Source organism: Pongo pygmaeus, chromosome 6 (assembly GCF_028885625.2).
Source record: "Pongo pygmaeus isolate AG05252 chromosome 6, NHGRI_mPonPyg2-v2.0_pri, whole genome shotgun sequence".
NCBI classification, from domain to species: Eukaryota; Metazoa; Chordata; class Mammalia; order Primates; family Hominidae; genus Pongo; species Pongo pygmaeus.
The window spans coordinates 84,653,052-84,670,633 of record NC_072379.2 but is presented as its reverse complement, the minus strand read 5'-3'; the positions used below and the strand labels follow the sequence as shown (position 1 = coordinate 84,670,633).

The 17,582-nt window shown below is 36.1% G+C and overlaps 1 protein-coding gene across 2 annotated transcripts in view; it reads left to right on the top strand.

Moving 5' to 3' along the window:
• VPS50 (VPS50 subunit of EARP/GARPII complex) overlaps window positions 1-17,582 on the top strand; it is a 128,136-nt gene that overhangs the window by 55,144 nt on the left and 55,410 nt on the right. For both annotated transcript variants that reach the window (XM_054495329.2, XM_054495331.2), the window contains exons 13-16: window positions 11,980-12,112; window positions 14,824-14,915; window positions 17,027-17,121; window positions 17,434-17,532. In XM_054495329.2, coding sequence (XP_054351304.1) covers window positions 11,980-12,112; window positions 14,824-14,915; window positions 17,027-17,121; window positions 17,434-17,532 — 419 coding nt within the window. The remainder of the gene's footprint in view (window positions 1-11,979; window positions 12,113-14,823; window positions 14,916-17,026; window positions 17,122-17,433; window positions 17,533-17,582) is intronic.

The following is a 17,582-nucleotide window of genomic DNA, read 5'->3' as shown; positions in this document are numbered from 1 at the left end:
CTTAAAATTTCCTTTTTTTTCTGTGTATTTCTTGGGATATTTCCCAAAGATTATATGCCTATTTTATCTTTTCCCCTCACTTTACAATCTTTGCTAAATAAATTGAAGCTACTAGCTTTCAGTTGAAGAGTATCTGTGGAAAATAGTTTTAGAACACAGAGAAATATTTGGTAATTAAATTTCGATTTCTTATCTATTCTTAAAAAAAATTTCAAGGTATGTTACTTAGCTCTTGGGGGGGTGTCTTACTATGTGAATATTTTGTAAATTGATTCAATCAATACTTTCATTGCTGTTTTCCATATGTGATGTGAACATAGAACTGGGATTATAATATGGTGCTCCTCTGCTATGATATTCCTAGTATTATGCCAAATGAGTCTTCCCTTAACCTGAACTGAGTTTCAGTGTTAGGTATTTAGTAATAAATGAATGACTTCAACCAGTGATGAAATAGGAAGATACAGGTATCTCTAACACATTTATGAAAGGTGAAACTGAGAACCAGAGTGGTTTATTATCTAAGGCATGTGACTGGTAAATTGTGGAACTAGTGTCAGCTGGAATCCAGGGATTCCAATTCTTAATTTAGGTCTCTTTCCATTATGCCCTGCAGATGTGAAGAATTGATGTTTGGGTGGAACACTCAGGTTCGTCTTCTTAGCCTGCCTTTTATTTTTTGATTACCTGTGTAATTATTTGCTTATTCTCTGGCTTCATTGAGTCTCTTTGGTTATGATTCATTCATGTCTTTGTAATAAAATTCTCTATTTGAAATTTGGAGGTGATTTTTATAAAGTAGAAAATACTAGTTGCAAATGATTTTAGTTAAATGATGTTAAAAGGATGAGAAGCATTTGTCACTGTGAGAATTGACACCAGTTGGTTGCATGGCATAATGGAAAGGGGCTCAATTTTAAAATGAAGTAACTTTTAACTTATTGCCAGTATAACCTTCAGAGATTAACATAGCTGGGCTTAAATTTATTGAAAACATTGTTGTTGTTGTTTTTTTTTTAAATCTACCCCACCTTACCTTTTTTCCTTAAACTATTTATTGTATATGTATTTAATAAAATGGTCTTTACATTTGTTCCTGTTTTAGAATATGAACTTAGGCAAGAATCATCTTGTTTGCTGGTGCTGCGTATGTCATAGTCTTATGTTTGTACTCGTGAATATATTTGAAGATAATAAATTTGGGTTCTTTTGGGAGACGTTTACGTATGTGCAGTGGTTTAGCTAGATCTCTGGATTATTTACACTTGAATCAGTTCAGTGAGAAGAAAGGCTTGCTATAGCTTCACTAAGTAACTTTAACTTTTTATGAAAAAAAGATTCACATAAACATCTGTGTGTGTATATCTCATCCAAACCCATTAAATTTCAGCAAATCCTCAAGAGGTAACGTAATGAAGGACCTCTTTTTTTTTTTTTTCAAATAAATAGGCATATAATGAGCTGGACAGTGGTTGGGTGGAGAATAGAAGATAGTAGGTCTAAGTTTTAATTTTCTGGTTTGTTAAACTGTGACAAGTATAATAGAAATTAATTATAACACAATTATTTGTACAGTCATAATTTTTCTTTGGGAAAATAATATGACTAACACTGCCTTTCTCTTATCTACCAGAAAGAATGTTGAACTATACTTAGATTAAATTTGTTTGCATAATATGTACATTTATGCAAAGTTGGGCTAATAAAAGTTAGAACTACTGACTTGTAGAGGAGTACCTTTATTCGGGTGTATGATTGCTGAGTTGCAGCCCAGAACTTTTTGGGATTTTTGCTTTGCCTTGTTCTTGGAAAAGGTTTTTAGTCTTTTCCTGACCCTGTGCATTAGTATTGGCTTTCGTCATATGTGTATGGTATAAGAGGTATGTCAGGTATAATTATGTGCTAAAAATAAACTAAGTGTATAGTCTGTTCTCACACTGCTAATAAAGGCACATCCAAGACTGGGTCATTTATAAATGAAAGAGGTTTAATTGACTCACAGTTCCACATGACTGGGGAGGCCTTACAGTCATGGCGGGAGGCAAATGAGGAGTAAAGTCTCATCTTACCTGGTGCTGGCAAGAGGGCTTGTGCAGAGGAACTCTCACTTATAAAGCCATCAGATCTCATGAGACTTAGTCACTCTCACAAGAACAGTATGGGGAAAACCTCCCCGCCCTTGACACATAGGGATTATTACAATTCAAGGTGAGATTTGGGTGGGGACAGACACAACCAAACCATATCACCAAGGGAAAACATTAAGACTGGCTCATTGTAAGGGTAGTGATTATAAAAGTAAATGTGAGAAATTACCCAAAATTGTTTTTCACAGCTGCAAAGTACTCTTTTGTATGTATGAATAATGTTCTACCAATCTCCTGTGTTTGGACATTTAAATATATTTCAGTGTTTTGCAATTACAAATAATCCTTTAATAAATAACATGGTGCATATGTATTTTCACATTGTTTGAGGTATACCTTCAGTATAAATTCCTAGAAGTAGAATTGCTAGGTTGAAGAAAAAATACACACGTAGGTTTTGCTAGATCGTGACAAATTCCTCTCCTTGGGATTGTACTATTTTGCATCAGCAATGTATGAGAGTGCCTGTTGCATCACAGCCTTGCCAACAGAGCATATATGATGTCAAAGATAAAGCCAGATACTAGTTAAAGTGTTGAGGACAGGTTTTAATCAGAAGATATTATTGTAATAGGGAAAAGAGTCCAGTGTGAACTGATTCAACTTTGATTTATACAATGGTGACTGGGCATTTTATAAAGGGAAAATGAGGGAAGGGGTTGAGCAGGGGCTTAGTGGAGTCAGAAAAGTGAACATTCACAAGTGAGAAGGGAGTTGGTCCACATGAAACCCATTTGTGTTTGCTAACTGATGTTTATGGAGGTTAGGCTCCTACCCTCTCACAGAGACTAGGGGACAGGGGCCCTATCTTCAGATGTTGGAACAAACAGTACATTTTTTTTCAAGTACATTGGCAGCCTTGAGTTTTTTCACGCCAGCACTTTAAGGCGGGTCTGAAGTCCTCCTAGGGGTGTGGCTTGAGCCATTAGAAACTCTATTGGGTGTTTTGTCCAAGTTTTTTTAGGCCATGGTTAAGAAGATAGCTCAGAGGAGCCTGACTAGAGTTTGGTTAAGGAGAGAATCTTTGTCAGTGGTCAACTTTAAGATTGAGATTGGTGAGAATCTTTGAGATTGGTGTGAATTTGCATCTTATTGTAGTTTTAACTTATATTTGTCCTATTACAAGTAAAACTGAACATGCTTTTCTGTGTTGAAGGGCCATTTTTGTATCTCTGTTTATGAAGTGTGTTCCTGTGCATTTTTTCTCATTTTTTTAAATTTTTTTATTTGATTCTTCTCTTTTCTTCTTCATTAGTCTTGCTAGCAGTCTGTCAATTTTGTTGATCTTTTCTTTTTTTTTTTGAGAGTATTCTGAGTTTTTATTTTTTTATATGCTTTCTTTTATTAATTAATTAATTTATTATTATTCTACTTTAGGTTTTAGGGTACATGTGCAAAATGTGCAGGTTAGTTACATATGTATACATGTGCCGTGCTGGTGTGCTGCACCCACTAACTCGTCATCTAGCATTAGGTATATCTCCCAGTGCTATCCCTCCCCCTTCTCCCCACCCCACAACAGTCCCCAGAGTGTGATGTTCCCCTTCCTGTGTCCATGTGTTCTCATTGTTCAATTCCCACCTATGAGTGAGAATATGCGGTGTTTGGTTTCTTGTTCTTGCGATAGTTTACTGAGAATGATGATTTCCAATTTCATCCATGTCCCTACAAAGGACATGAACTCATCATTTTTTATGGCTGCATAGTATTCCATGGTGTATATGTGCCACATTTTGTTAATCCAGTCTATCATTGTTGGACATTTGGGTTGGTTCCAAGTCTTTGCTATTGTGAATAATGCCGCAATAAACATACGTGTGCATGTGTCTTTATAGCAGCATGATTTATAGTCCTTTGGGTATATACCCAGTAATGAGATGGCTGGGTCAAATGGAATTTCTAGTTCTAGATCCCTGAGGAATCGCCACACTGTCTTCCACAAGGGTTGAACTAGTTTACAGTCCCACCAGCAGTGTAAAAGTGTTCCTATTTCTCCACATCCTCTCCAGCACCTGTTGTTTCCTGACTTTTTAATGATTGCCATTCTAACTGGTGTGAGATGGTATCTCATTGTGGTTTTGATTTGCATTTCTCTGATGGCCAGTGATGGTGAGCATTTTTTCATGTGTTTTTTGGCTGCATAAATGTCTTCTTTTGAGAAGTGTCTGTTCATGTCCTTTGCCCACTTTTTGATGGGGTCGTTTGTTTTTTTCCTTGTAAATTTGTTTGAGTTCATTGTAGATTCTGGATATTAGCCCTTTGTCAGATGAGTAGGTTGTGAAAATTTTCTCCCATTTTGTAGGTTGCCTGTTCACTCTGATGGTAGTTTCCTTTGCTGTGCAGAAGCTCTTTAGTTTAATTAGATCCCATTTGTCAATTTTGGCTTTTGTTGCCATTGCTTTTGGTGTTTTAGACATGAAGTCCTTGCCCATGCCTATGTCCTGAATGGTAATGCCTAGGTTTTCTTCTAGGGTTTTTATGGTTTTAGGTCTAACGTTTAAGTCTTTAATCCATCTTGAATTGATTTTTGTATAAGGTGTAAGGAAGGGATCCAGTTTCAGCTTTCTCCATATGGCTAGCCAGTTTTCCCAGCACCATTTATTAAATAGGGAATCCTTTCCCCATTGCTTGTTTTTCTCAGGTTTGTCAAAGATCAGATAGTTGTAGATATGCAGCATTATTTCTGAGGGCTTTGTTATGTTCCATTGATCTATGTCTCTGTTTGGTACCAGTAGCATGCTGTTTTGGTTACTGTAGCCTTGTAGTATAGTTTGAAGTCAGGTAGTGTGATGCCTCCAGCTTTGTTCTTTTGGCTTAGGATTGACTTGGCGATGTGGGCTCTTTTTTGGTTCCATATGAACTTTAAAGTAGTTTTTTCCAATTCTGTGAGGAAAGTCCTTGGTAGCTTGATGGGGATGGCATTGAATCTGTAAATTACCTTGGGCAGTATGGCCATTTTCATGATATTGATTCTTCCTACCCATGAGCATGGAATGTTCTTCCATTTGTTTGTATCCTCTTTTATTTCCTTGAGCAGTGGTTTGTACTTCTCCTTGAAGAGGTCCTTCACATCCCTTGTAAGTTGGATTCCTAGGTATTTTATTCTCTTTGAAGCAATTGTGAATGGGAGTTCACTCATGATTTGGCTCTCTGTTTGTCTGTTATTGGTGTATAAGAATCCTTGTGATTTTTGTACATTGATTTTGTATCCTGAGACTTTGCTGAAGTTGCTTATCCGCTTAAGGAGATTTTGGGCTGAGACGATGGGATTTTCTAGATATACAATCATGTCGTCTGCAAACAGGGACAATTTGACTTCCTCTTTTCCTAATTGAATACCCTTTATTTCCTTCTCCTGCGTAATTGCACTGGCCAGAACTTCCAACACTATGTTGAATAGGAGTGGTGAGAGCGGGCATCCCTGTCTTGTGCCAGTTTTCAAAGGGAATGCTTCCAGTTTTTGCCCATTCAGTATGATATTGGCTGTGGCTTTGTCATAGATAGCTCTTATTATTTTGAGATATGTCCCATCAATACCTAATTTATTGAGAGTTTTTAGCATGAAGGTTGTTGAATTTTGTCAAAGGCCTTTTCTGCATCTATTGAGATAATCATGTGGTTTTTGTCTTTGGTTCTGTTTATATGCTGGATTACATTTATTGATTTGCGTGTATTGAACCAGCCTTGCATCCCAGGGATGAAGCCCACTTGATCATGGTGGATAAGCTTTTTGATGTGCTGCTGGATTCGGTTTGCCAGTATTTTATTGAGGATTTTTGCATCAGTGTTCGTCAAGGATATTGGTCTAAAATTCTCTTTTTTGGTTGTGTCTCTGCCCGGCTTTGGTATCAGGATGATGCTGGCCTCATAAAGTGAGTTAGGGAGGATTCCCTCTTTTTCTATTGATTGGAATAGTTTCAGAAGGAATGGTACCAGTTCCTCCTTGTACCTCTGGTAGAATTCGGCTGTGAATCCATACGGTCCTGGACTCTTTTTGGTTGGTAAGCTATTGATTATTGCCACAATTTCAGCTCCTGTTATTGGTCTATTCAGAGATTCAACTTCTTCCTGGTTTAGTCTTGGGAGGGTGTATGTGTCAAGGAATTTATCCATTTCTTCTAGATTTTCTAGTTTATTTGCATAGAGGTGTTTGTAGTATTCTCTGATGGTAGTCTGTATTTCTGTGGGATCGGTGGTGATATCCCCTTTATCATTTTTTATTGCATCTATTTGATTCTTCTCTCTTTTTTTCTTTATTAATCTTGCTAGCGGTCTATCAATTTTGTTGATCCTTTCAAAAAACTAGCTCCTGGATTCATTAATTTTTTGAAGGGTTTTTTGTGTCTCTATTTCCTTCAGTTCTGCTCTGATTTTAGTTATTTCTTGCCTTCTGCTAGCTTTTGAATGTGTTTGCTCTTGCTTTTCTAGTTCTTTTAATTGTGATGTTAGGGTGTCAATATTGGATCTTTCCTGCTTTCTCTTGTGGGCATTTAGTGCTATAAATTTCCCTCTACACACTGCTTTGAATGCATCCCAGAGATTCTGGTATGTTGTGTCTTGGTTCTCGTTGGTTTCAAAGAACATCTTTATTTCTGCCTTCATTTCGTTATGTACCCAGTAGTCATTCAGGAGCAGGTTGTTCAGTTTCCATGTAGTTGAGCGGTTTTGAGTGAGATTCTTAATCCTGAGTTCTAGCTTGATTGCACTGTGATCTGAGAGATAGTTTGTTATAATTTCTGTTCTTTTACATTTACTGAGGAGAGCTTTACTTCCAAGTATGTGGTCAATTTTGGAATAGGTGTGGTGTGGTGCTGAAAAAAAAATGTATATTCTGTTGATTCTGGGTGGAGAGTTCTGTAGATGTCTATTAGGTCTGCTTGGTGCAGAGCTGAGTTCAATTCCTGGGTATCCTTGTTGACTTTCTGTCTCGTTGATCTGTCTAATGTTGACAGTGGGGTGTTAAAGTCTCCCATTATTAATGTGTGGGAGTCTAAGTCTCTTTGTAGGTCACTCAGGACTTGCTTTATGAATCTGGGTGCTCCTGTATTGGGTGCATATATATTTAGGATAGTTAGCTCTTCTTGTTGAATTGATCCCTTTACCATTATGTAACGGCCTTCTTTGTCTCTTTTGATCTTTGTTGGTTTAAAGTCTGTTTTATCAGAGACTAGGATTACAACCCCTGTGTTTTTTTGTTTTCCATTTGCTTGGGAGATCTTCCTCCATCCTTTTATTTTGAGCCTATGTGTGTCTCTGCACGTGAGATGGGTTTCGTGAATACAGCTCTGCACGTGAGATGGGTTTCCTGAATACAGCACACTGATGGGTCTTGACTCTTTATGCAATTTGCCAGTCTGTGTCTTTTAATTGGAGCATTTAGTCCGTTTACATTTAAAGTTAATATTGTTATGTGTGAATTTGATCCTGTCATTATGATGTTAGCTGGTTATTTTGCTTGTTAGTTGATGCAGTCTCTTCCTAGTCTCGATGGTCTTTACATTTTGGCATGATTTTGCAGCGGCTGGTACCGGTTGTGCCTTTCCATGTTTAGCGCTTCCTTCAGGAGCTGTTTTAGGGGAGGCCTGGTGGTGACAAAATCTCTCAGCATTTGCTTGTCTGTAAAGTATTTTGTTTCTCCTTCACTTATGAAGCTTAGTTTGGCTGGATATGAAATTCTGGGTTGAAAATTCTTTTCTTTAAGAATGTTGAATATTGGCCCCCACTCTCTTCTGGCTTGTAGAGTTTCTGCCGAGAGATCCGCTGTTAGTCTGATGGGCCTCCCTTTGAGGGTAACCTGACCTTTCTCTCTGGCTGCCCTTAACATTTTTTCCTTCATTTCAACTTTGGTGAATCTGACAATTATGTGTCTTGGAGTTGCTCTTCTCGAGGAGTATCTTTGTGGCATTCTCTGTATTTCCTGAATCTGAATGTTGGCCTGCCTTGCTAGATTGGGGAAGTTCTCCTGGATAATGTCCTGCAGAGTGTTTTCCAACTTGGTTCCATTCTCCCTGTCACTTTCAGGTACACCAATGAGACGTACATTTGGCCTTTTCACATAGTCCCATATTTCTTGGAGGCTTTGCTCGTTTCTTTTTATTCTTTTTTCTCTAAACTTCCCGTCTTGCTTCATTTCATTTATTTCGTCTTCCATCACTGATACCCTTTCTTCCATTTGATCGCATCGGCTCCTGAGGCTTCTGCATTCTTCACGTAGTTCTCGAGCCTTGGTTTTCAGCTCCATCGGCTCCTTTAAGCACTTCTCTGTATTGGTTATTCTAGTTATGCATTCTTCTAAATTTTTTTCAAAGTTTTCAACTTCTTTGCCTTTGGTTTGAATATCCTCCCGTAGCTCGGAGTAATTTGATCGTCTGAAGCCTTCTTCTCTCAGCTCGTCAAAGTCATTCTCCGTCCAGCTTTGTTCCGTTGCTGGTGAGGAACTGCGTTCCTTTGGAGGAGGAGAGGCGCTCTGCTTTTTAGAGTTTCCAGTTTTTCTGCTCTGTTTTTTCCCCATCTTTGTGGTTTTATCTACTTTTGGTCTTTGATGATGGTGATGTACCAATGGGTTTTTGGTGTGGATGTTCTTTCTGTTAGTTTTCCTTTTAAGAGACAGGACCCTCAGCTGCAGGTCTGTTGGAGTACCCGGCCAGCCGTGTGAGGTGTCAGTCTGCCCCTGCTGGGTGGTGCCTCCCAGTTAGGCTGCTCGGGGGTCAGGGGTCAGGGACCCACTTGAGGAGGCAGTCTGCCGGTTCTCAGATCTCCAGCTGCGTGCTGGGAGAACCACTGCTCTCTTCAAAGCTGTCAGACAGGGACGTTTAAGTCTGCAGAGGTTACTGCTGTCTTTTTTGTTTGTCTGTGCCCTGCCCCCAGAGGTGGAGCCTACAGAGGCAGGCAGGCCTCCTTGAACTGTGGTGGGCTCCACCCAGTTTGAGCTTCCTGGCTGCTTTGTTTACCTAAGCGAGCCTGGGCAATGGTGGGCGCCCCTCCCCCAGCCTTGCTGCCGCCTTGCAGTTTGATCTCAGACTGCTGTGCTAGCAATCAGCAAGACTCCGTGGGCATAGGACCCTCTGAGCCAGGTGCGGGATATAATCTCCTGGTGCTCTGTTTTTTAAGCCCGTCGGAAAAGCACAGTATTCGGGTGGGAGTGACCCGATTTTCCAGGTGCCGTCTGTCACCCCTTTCTTTGACTAGGAAAGGGAACTCCTTGACCCCTTGCACTTCTCGAGTGAGGCAATGCCTTGCCCTTCTTCGGCTCGTGCACGGTGTGCGTACCCACTGCCCTGCGCCCACTCTCTGGCACTCCCTAGTGAGATGAACCTGGTACCTCAGATGGAAATGCAGAAATCACTTGTCTTCTGAGTCGCTCACGCTGGGAGCTGTAGACCGGAGCTGTTCCTATTTGGCCATCTTGGCTCCTCCCATTTTTTCTCATTTTTTTGATAGGAGTTTTAGTCTTTTTTTTCCCCAAACTTTTAAGAATTCTATATAAATGTGGAACATCAGCTCTTTATTGTGAATATATGTTGTGAATATTTTACAGAGTTGTCATTTGTCTTTTGACCTCACATATGGTGTTTTTTTGCTATACAAATTTACTTATGTTTTTATATAATAATATCAAATGTTACTTTTATTACTTGTAAATTTTGTGTTGTAATTAGAAAGTCTTTTCCTATATCAATGTTAGAGAGAAATTGATTCATGTTTTCTTCTAGTATAGTTTTATTTTTGACATTTAAATCTCTTATTCATTTGGAGTTTATTCTTACGTATTCTGGAGGAATATGTCTAATTTTATCTTTTTCCAGCTAACTATACAATTTTCCCAACACTATTTGTGAAGAAAACACTATCTTCATCTAAGTGATGTGCGATGCCATCTTTATCATATACCAGATTTTTATATGAGACCAGATCTTTTTCTGTACTTTTTTATTGCTATCTCAGTAAATTTATAAATTAACTTAGGGAGAATAGACATCTTGATGATGTTGAGACATCCTCGCCAAGAATAAGGGATTTCTTTCCATTTGTTCAAGTCTATTTTTATGTCTCTTGAGAGTGTTTCATGGTTTTCTTCTTGGTTTTCAATCATTTCTTATTAAATTCCTAAAAATTCTCTCTTGTTATTATAAATGAGGGTTTCTCATTCAGTGTCTCTTCTAAATGTTTATTTGTATACAAATGCCATTGGTTTGGGCATGTACATTTTATAACTTGCTACTTTGCTGAATTCTTTTATTGTTTGAATTAGTTTTATTATTGGTTCTCTAGGAATTTCTGGGCATATTTTTGTGTCATTAGCAGATATAAATAGTTTTATTTTTTCTTGTCCTATTCTTTTGCCTCTGTTTTCTGTAATCTAATTGCATTAGCTTGTACTTCTGAATCATTGTTAAATACCAGCCCATATGCTGTGAATCAAACAAAGAAATTATTGAATTAGCAGGTGTTCTCATAAATAGCAGTGTAAACAGTTAAACAGTAGTGGAGGTAATGGGCATCTTTTTTTTTTTTTTTTTTGTGACCATAGGGGTTGTGCCTTAGAGTTTTCTCATATTAAGGAAATACCTATCCATTCTTGTTTCCTCATATGATTTTGTTAGGAGTGGGTTTTGAATTTTCTTAAAGCCCACTTTGAGAAATTTTTTTTAAATCAGCATCTATTGAGATAATCATTTGATTTTTCTCCTTAGACCTATTAATAGAGCAAATTATATTAATAGATTTTGTAAGATTAAGCCATTCTAGCATTCTTGGCATAAACCCCACAGTCTGACTCCAGAGTTTAACTTTTTTATTTTAGTACTTCCTAGTTTAGTTTCAAAGATTTGATATACTGACATGGAAGTGTAGTAAATCACGTAAGCTAGTATTTTTATTACTTGCCAAATGAATGTTTTGGTGAATGAGCTTAGAGGGAGAGATCATTATGGGAAGAAAAAGCCTTTTGAAAGAGCAAGGACCACTACTAACTGTGACATCAGGAGCATCAACCACACACCATGGCAATACTTGCCATAGCTTATTTCTACTAGCTGTTTATCTTGGGGAGTTTACTTACACCAGAGTCTTCAACTTTCAATATTTCATCAGCATAAGTTGTAGTCGATTGATCACAAACTAAAGAAATGCTAGAAAATCTCAAATGATGGAGCAATTACTGCATTATGACAAATGGGAAGCCTGCAAAATAGAATAAAATAAAAGGGCAGAATGGCAAATTGGTTGTTTTTACAAAGGGAAACAAAATTCATGCACTTCCATTAAGGAGAGTAGTTGAGTTCATATATTGTTTCATAGCCTTGTTTATGTTAGAAGTTGTTTTAAAATGTTATTGTCAGATATTGAATATCTATTCCATATGATTTTAAAAATTTAGAGATTGTCAAAGATGTTTACTTAATTTACACAATGAAATGATAGAATTGTAAATCCAACCTCCTTTTTGCAAGTTGTGACTGAGGTCCGGCTATGTAAAGCTGTATTTGCATGTTTAGGATCATGTCTTTCAAAAAATGCATTTGGGGATGTTTACACTGCTATTTATGGGACCAGTTGCTAATTCAGTAATTTCTTTATGGTTCTGTAACTACAGATTGATTCACAGCATATGGGCTGATATTCTTAACGTGTACGAAGAAGCCATGTTGAGATTGGAATTATTTAAAATTTTTTTTTCTCACCATTGAATTTTCTCTTTAGATATGTCAGTTGAAGAAATTTTCTTAGTTATTTGTAATTTTTGAATATATTTGATTAATAACATATTTTATTATAACTGTGTTAGAGTAAACATAATAATTTGAAAGTTGTCTCTTCTCATTTTCTTTAGCATGTTACACCAGACAGCTATATTCCATGCCTTGCAGACCTGTGCAAAGCACTGTGGGAAGTTATGCTCAGCTATTATAGGACTATGGAATGGCATGAAAAGCATGACAATGAGGATACTGCTTCAGCTTCTGGTAGGAAAATATTTTTATTTTATTTTAAAAATTGAACTATAAATATCCCACATTACTGGAGTAAGAAGAAAGGAAAGGGGCAGGAATGCCTTTGGGATTTCAAGGATTACCAGTGACCATAGGCTAAATATTGAGCAAAGAAAGTGATTCAGCTACTTCAAATGTTCTGTTACCTTTAGAGAGTAACTGGGCCAAAGGACTTTTTAAGTGGCACATAGTACCAGTTTCCAGAAGTGTGTGCTGATGGCTTTAGGACTGAATTTATAAATTTTTGTTGTTGTTAATATTATTAGTTGCAAACTAGATAAGACATTGGTCTGTCTAAATTTACTGTGAAATTAATGTTAGATGGTCAATATTAATCTATTTAGCCAAATTTCAAGTTACAGTAATAAAGCTAGGTTCTAAGAATTAATTATATCAATACTTTCCTTCCTGAAAAATGAAGCAAGACTAGAATTTCATTTTTAAAATGATGTTTTAAAATATTCATCTTTGAATGGAAAATATAACTTTAAATGACTATGGTACAGTCAGCTAAATAATAAAGAACACGTCTTTGAAAAATTGTTGTATTTATTAATCATTCTATTTAAATTGTTTCATTTGTATAATTATATATCTTAACTGATTATCCTTGAACAGTAGCTGAGATTGAATATTCAGAATATTTATAAAAACAGTAAATGATTTTATCAGCATTTTGTTTAATATGGATAAAATAAATTATACTGCACATCTTTTTTTTTTTTTTTGTATTATATACAATTTATTGTAGCTATTCAATCAAGTTACTTTAGTAACTTCCAGTTTCTGAGGTGCTTATTTTCTGTTGTTAGGTGAGTGGACAACACACCCAAATCTCACTGTTTGATTAAATTTTTTGGTAGTTTACAAGCCATAAGTTTAATCTTTGTCTTGACTTACAAGAAGCTTGTAAATATAGAAAACAAAATAAGAGGAAAATTCCATGAATGGGTTTTTATCCATTTCGAAGTATTGTTGGGGAGAGTAAAGGAAGGGAGAGAAAGGCAGAGAGAAGGATGGGCACACAGCCAGGATTCTAGGTCAGACTATTTCTACCCAAAACTTATACTTTTACCCTGTACTACCCCTGGGACCATGAGCTGTGCAATCTGAGAGGCCTGGCTTCAAGTTTTCACTTCATTTACCAAAGGTGAGAACTTGAAGACACTGCTTATTTTTTCCACTCTTCAGTTTGCTCCTAAAAATGGTCAGTTAAAAAGCAAAGCAAAACCAAACCAAACCCTTAGAGTAGTAACGCATCTACCCTGCAGGGTCGTTGTAAAGTTTGGACAGCATGTAAGGTACTTATATTGGTGGTGGTTAATATGATGAAATGAAATGGATCAAGAGATAATATAATAATAGTGAAATACCTGGAGACTGTTAAGACGTATTTGCTTTTCTAGTACATTAAGGAGAAACCAAAGAAAAAGTTTGGAATAGAATTAACATATATTTTAGATATCAGAATTTAGGTGACAGTTATGTATATATTCATCATGGTAAAGCTTGCTTTTTGCTTTAGGCCAATAGTTTACATTCATTGGAGTACTGAGTCAAAGTTAAAACTCTATCTGATCCTTATTACTCAACCCTCTTTGTCTAATCTGTATATTTTATGGATATTCAGGTGCTCAAGCTGTCAGCTGATAGTATCTAGGACTGTAAAAAGTTACTTGTTCACCTGAAATTAATCCTTTTATATTCAGGAATAAAATTGTAGAAATTAGTAAATTGAAAATTACTTTTATGGAACTTCATAAAACTGAAGAGGACTCTAGACTTTATCTGCTGTATCTCTTTAGGGATAATATTTGATACTGTTTGGTAACCTAATACTTTAACATTCTAAGGTAAAGCTCTAAAGCTATAGTTCAGGTGCACTGCCTTAGGCTGCTGGATCCCTAACAGCCATACCATGCGTGTAATAATAAGGCTTACGTTTTAGGAGTACTCAGAGGCAAACTAGTCATGCATCTATGTATCTGAGGGCTGGCATTTCCAAGGGCCTTTTACTGGTTATCAGTGGACACCTTCCCAACCTAAGACAAGATGATAACATACTCACTTAGGTGTTCTTCATAGGATATTCACACAAAAGTTTCATCTTTTTAATATAAATGTGTATGTGTATTTTTCACTTGTCTTTAGGGGGGAGATTGGAGGCAGATCACTGATCTTATCTATTAAACTAGACATTGTTAAATTATTTATCTGGAGTGGATAAAACTATTATTTATCATGAAAAATATAAAATATATGCATTATCACCTCACGCATGAGCTGTTAATGTAGACTGTCCTCTTAGCATGCGTATTAATTGATAATTCAGTTAATTGGCCCTGTAATGCCCTTCTCACAGCCTTTTACATGGTCTTGCAGTAGGCAGTATTGAGAACCTGGTCTCTGGGACCACACTGACTCAGGTAGAATCCCAGCTCAGTCACATATGATCTCAGTGGTCTTAGGTATATTTAGCATTTCATAGTCTACGTTTATTTATCTCACCAAATGGGTTTAAGTCTAATACCTATTGTTTGACATTGTTTTGATTGTATAAATATCAAACATATTTACTGTATCTTACATAGACTTACAATGTATGAGAGGCCAAATAGAAATTATTTGGAAAACAAACACAAATTGGATTAAATCTAAAAATATATATTGTTTTTTATTTTCAGAAGGGAGTAATATGATAGGTACTGAAGAAACTAATTTTGATCGTGGCTACATAAAAAAGAAATTAGAACATGGACTTACACGAATATGGCAGGTTTGGTTTTTTTAAAATTATTTTTTTCACAGAAGCAATAGAAATCTCATGTCAAAGCTGTTTTAGAAATTCAGTTTTAAGTTTTCTATATGTGTATTCTTTGCAGATTTAATCATATGTTTCTGTTTGGAATTAGACTATCATTTAATTTCTGTAATGTATTTGGACTATAAGTGGCAGAAAAAAAGTTTTTTAATTTGAAAATCTCCACTGGAAATATTCATATATGCCTTGAGTACATTTTTTGTTTTAGAGGCCTAGCAAATTTCCACTATCATAGAGAAATGTCTGCTTTCTCAGTGAGATGTTCTGTTTATTATTTCATTTATCTGTGTTTTCTTAATTTTTTTTCTGTTAATTTTAGAAAAGGAGTAACTAAGTAGATAGCATTCTTAGGTCAGATTATAGTTTAGAATGAACAATTTTTTTTTCTCAGTCAATGATCTTTGTACCTTGAGGGAATCTTACATGCTTATTGGCTGAATATATCTGGTTTTGGTCCATTTGGGCTCCTATAACAAAATATTCTAGACTGCATAGTTTATAAACAGAGAAGTTTATTTCTCAGAATTCTAAAGGCTGGAAGTCAGAGATCAGGGTGCCAGCATTGTTGGGAGGGAGGGCCTGCTTCCTGGTTCATAGACATTGTCTTGCTGTATCCTCAAATAGTGGAAGGGATGAAGGAGCTCTCTGGGGTCCCTTCTATAGGGGAACTAATCAATTAATGAGGGCTCTACCTTCATGATTTAATCACCTCATAAAGGCCCTACCTTCTAATATATTATCACCCTGGAGGTTAGAATTTCAGCATCGGAATTTTGGGTAGACACAAAGATTCAGACCATAGTAGTATCTTATTAAGTTTTTCTTTACAATTTAGTAGCTTAGTTGTTGTAATCAGATAATTTGTTACTTCTTAGATCACAGTGTAATTTCTTTGAAGATAACTTACTCTTTTTGGACTTCTTTGAACCTTGGAAGACTATAGACCCTTTGGCCATGTTATGGTCTTTTAAAATGTATTTTTGATTTTTCTAATGAGGCTGATCTTTATTTTGACCATCTCTTTTTTTCTTTCTTTTTATTGATTGATTGATTGATTGATTGATTGAGACAGGGTCTCACTCTGTCACCCAGGCTGGAGTATGGTGGCAGAGTCATGGCCCAGTGCAGCCTCAACCTCTTGGGCTCAGGTGATTCTTCTGCCTCAGCCTCCTGAGTAGGTGGGACCACAGATGTGCACCACCATGCCTAATTTTCTTAAATTATTATTAGTGGATATGGGGTCTTGCTATGTTGCCCAGACTGGTCTTGAACTCCTGGGCCCAAGTATATTCCTGCCTTGGCCTCCCAAAGTGCTGGGATTATAGGCGTGAGCCACCATGCCCAGCTTGACCATCTTTTATAGGATGTGTTTTGAAAAAAATTGTTTAGGAAAATATATTTTGAAAACATGAATTTCTTCATGAATCAGTTAATATTTATAATTTAGTGCTCTTCTAATTTTTGATAATTTTGTATTGGATATGCTATTTGATTTTATGCTTTAGTATTTAAAATTTATTTTTGTGGTTGTAAGAGGTTTGACATATTTTCTCATTTGACTATATTAAACTCATAACCATATTAAACATTTATTAAAATTAAATAAATATTTAATTTATCATTAATTATGGATTTAGGCTGACTTTTTTCTGAGTATTATGCATAAAAAGAAAGGAAAATCTTATAGTTATTGAATATACACCCAGGATCAGATATGATTTGTTTCTGACTTAGTCTCCCAATAGGCCTTAATTGTACTTAGGTAAAATTTTACAATCTATGATAGAATTTCTGGTAATTCAGTGTACTTTGAAATTACTGACTTAGCACTTTATGTAGCTACTTTCCACTCAGTTTGGCAACCTGATGGCATTCCTGGTGTAGGAAATGGGATTGTCTCTATTACATCCCTTAAGGATGTTGGCTACTGGCCTAAATAGATATTCGTTAACAAATTAGGAATATATTCCTGTCTCATTTTAATCTGGAACTATAGAGTAAATGCTTTTGATAACTTATTTTCTATATTTTGGGTTTGCTTGATTTTCTTCTTCTTTGCCTTACAGGATGTTCAGCTAAAAGTAAAAACCTACTTGCTTGGAACTGATTTGTCTATATTCAAATATGATGATTTCATCTTTGTTTTGGATATAATCAGCAGGTAGTGTTTAAGATCTTGTCTTATTCTCTAGTTTGAGTCATTCAACCATGATAAAGAAATCATGAACTAGTGAGTTATCATCTATAACTTCTTTATGGAAATGAAGATAATTTTTGCTGCTAAGTTTGTGAGCGTATTTAAATATTTCTGCCCTTTGGATGTTTATAAACCTTTATGGATTTGTGATCTTTAGAATTTTTTCACATGTCCAAATTTTGGTGATTTTTTTTATCTTTGAAGAAAGAGAAACCACACTTCTTTTTCTTTATAAGGATGCTGCTGAAATTTACTGAAACCTTTTTATCCAACTAGGTTGATGCAAGTTGGAGAAGAATTTTGTGGTAGCAAGTCTGAAGTTTTACAGGAATCTATTAGAAAACAAAGTGTCAATTATTTCAAGAATTACCATAGGTAAGAACTCTAATAAAATATGAATGAACTTATTTAGGTAATGAGAATAC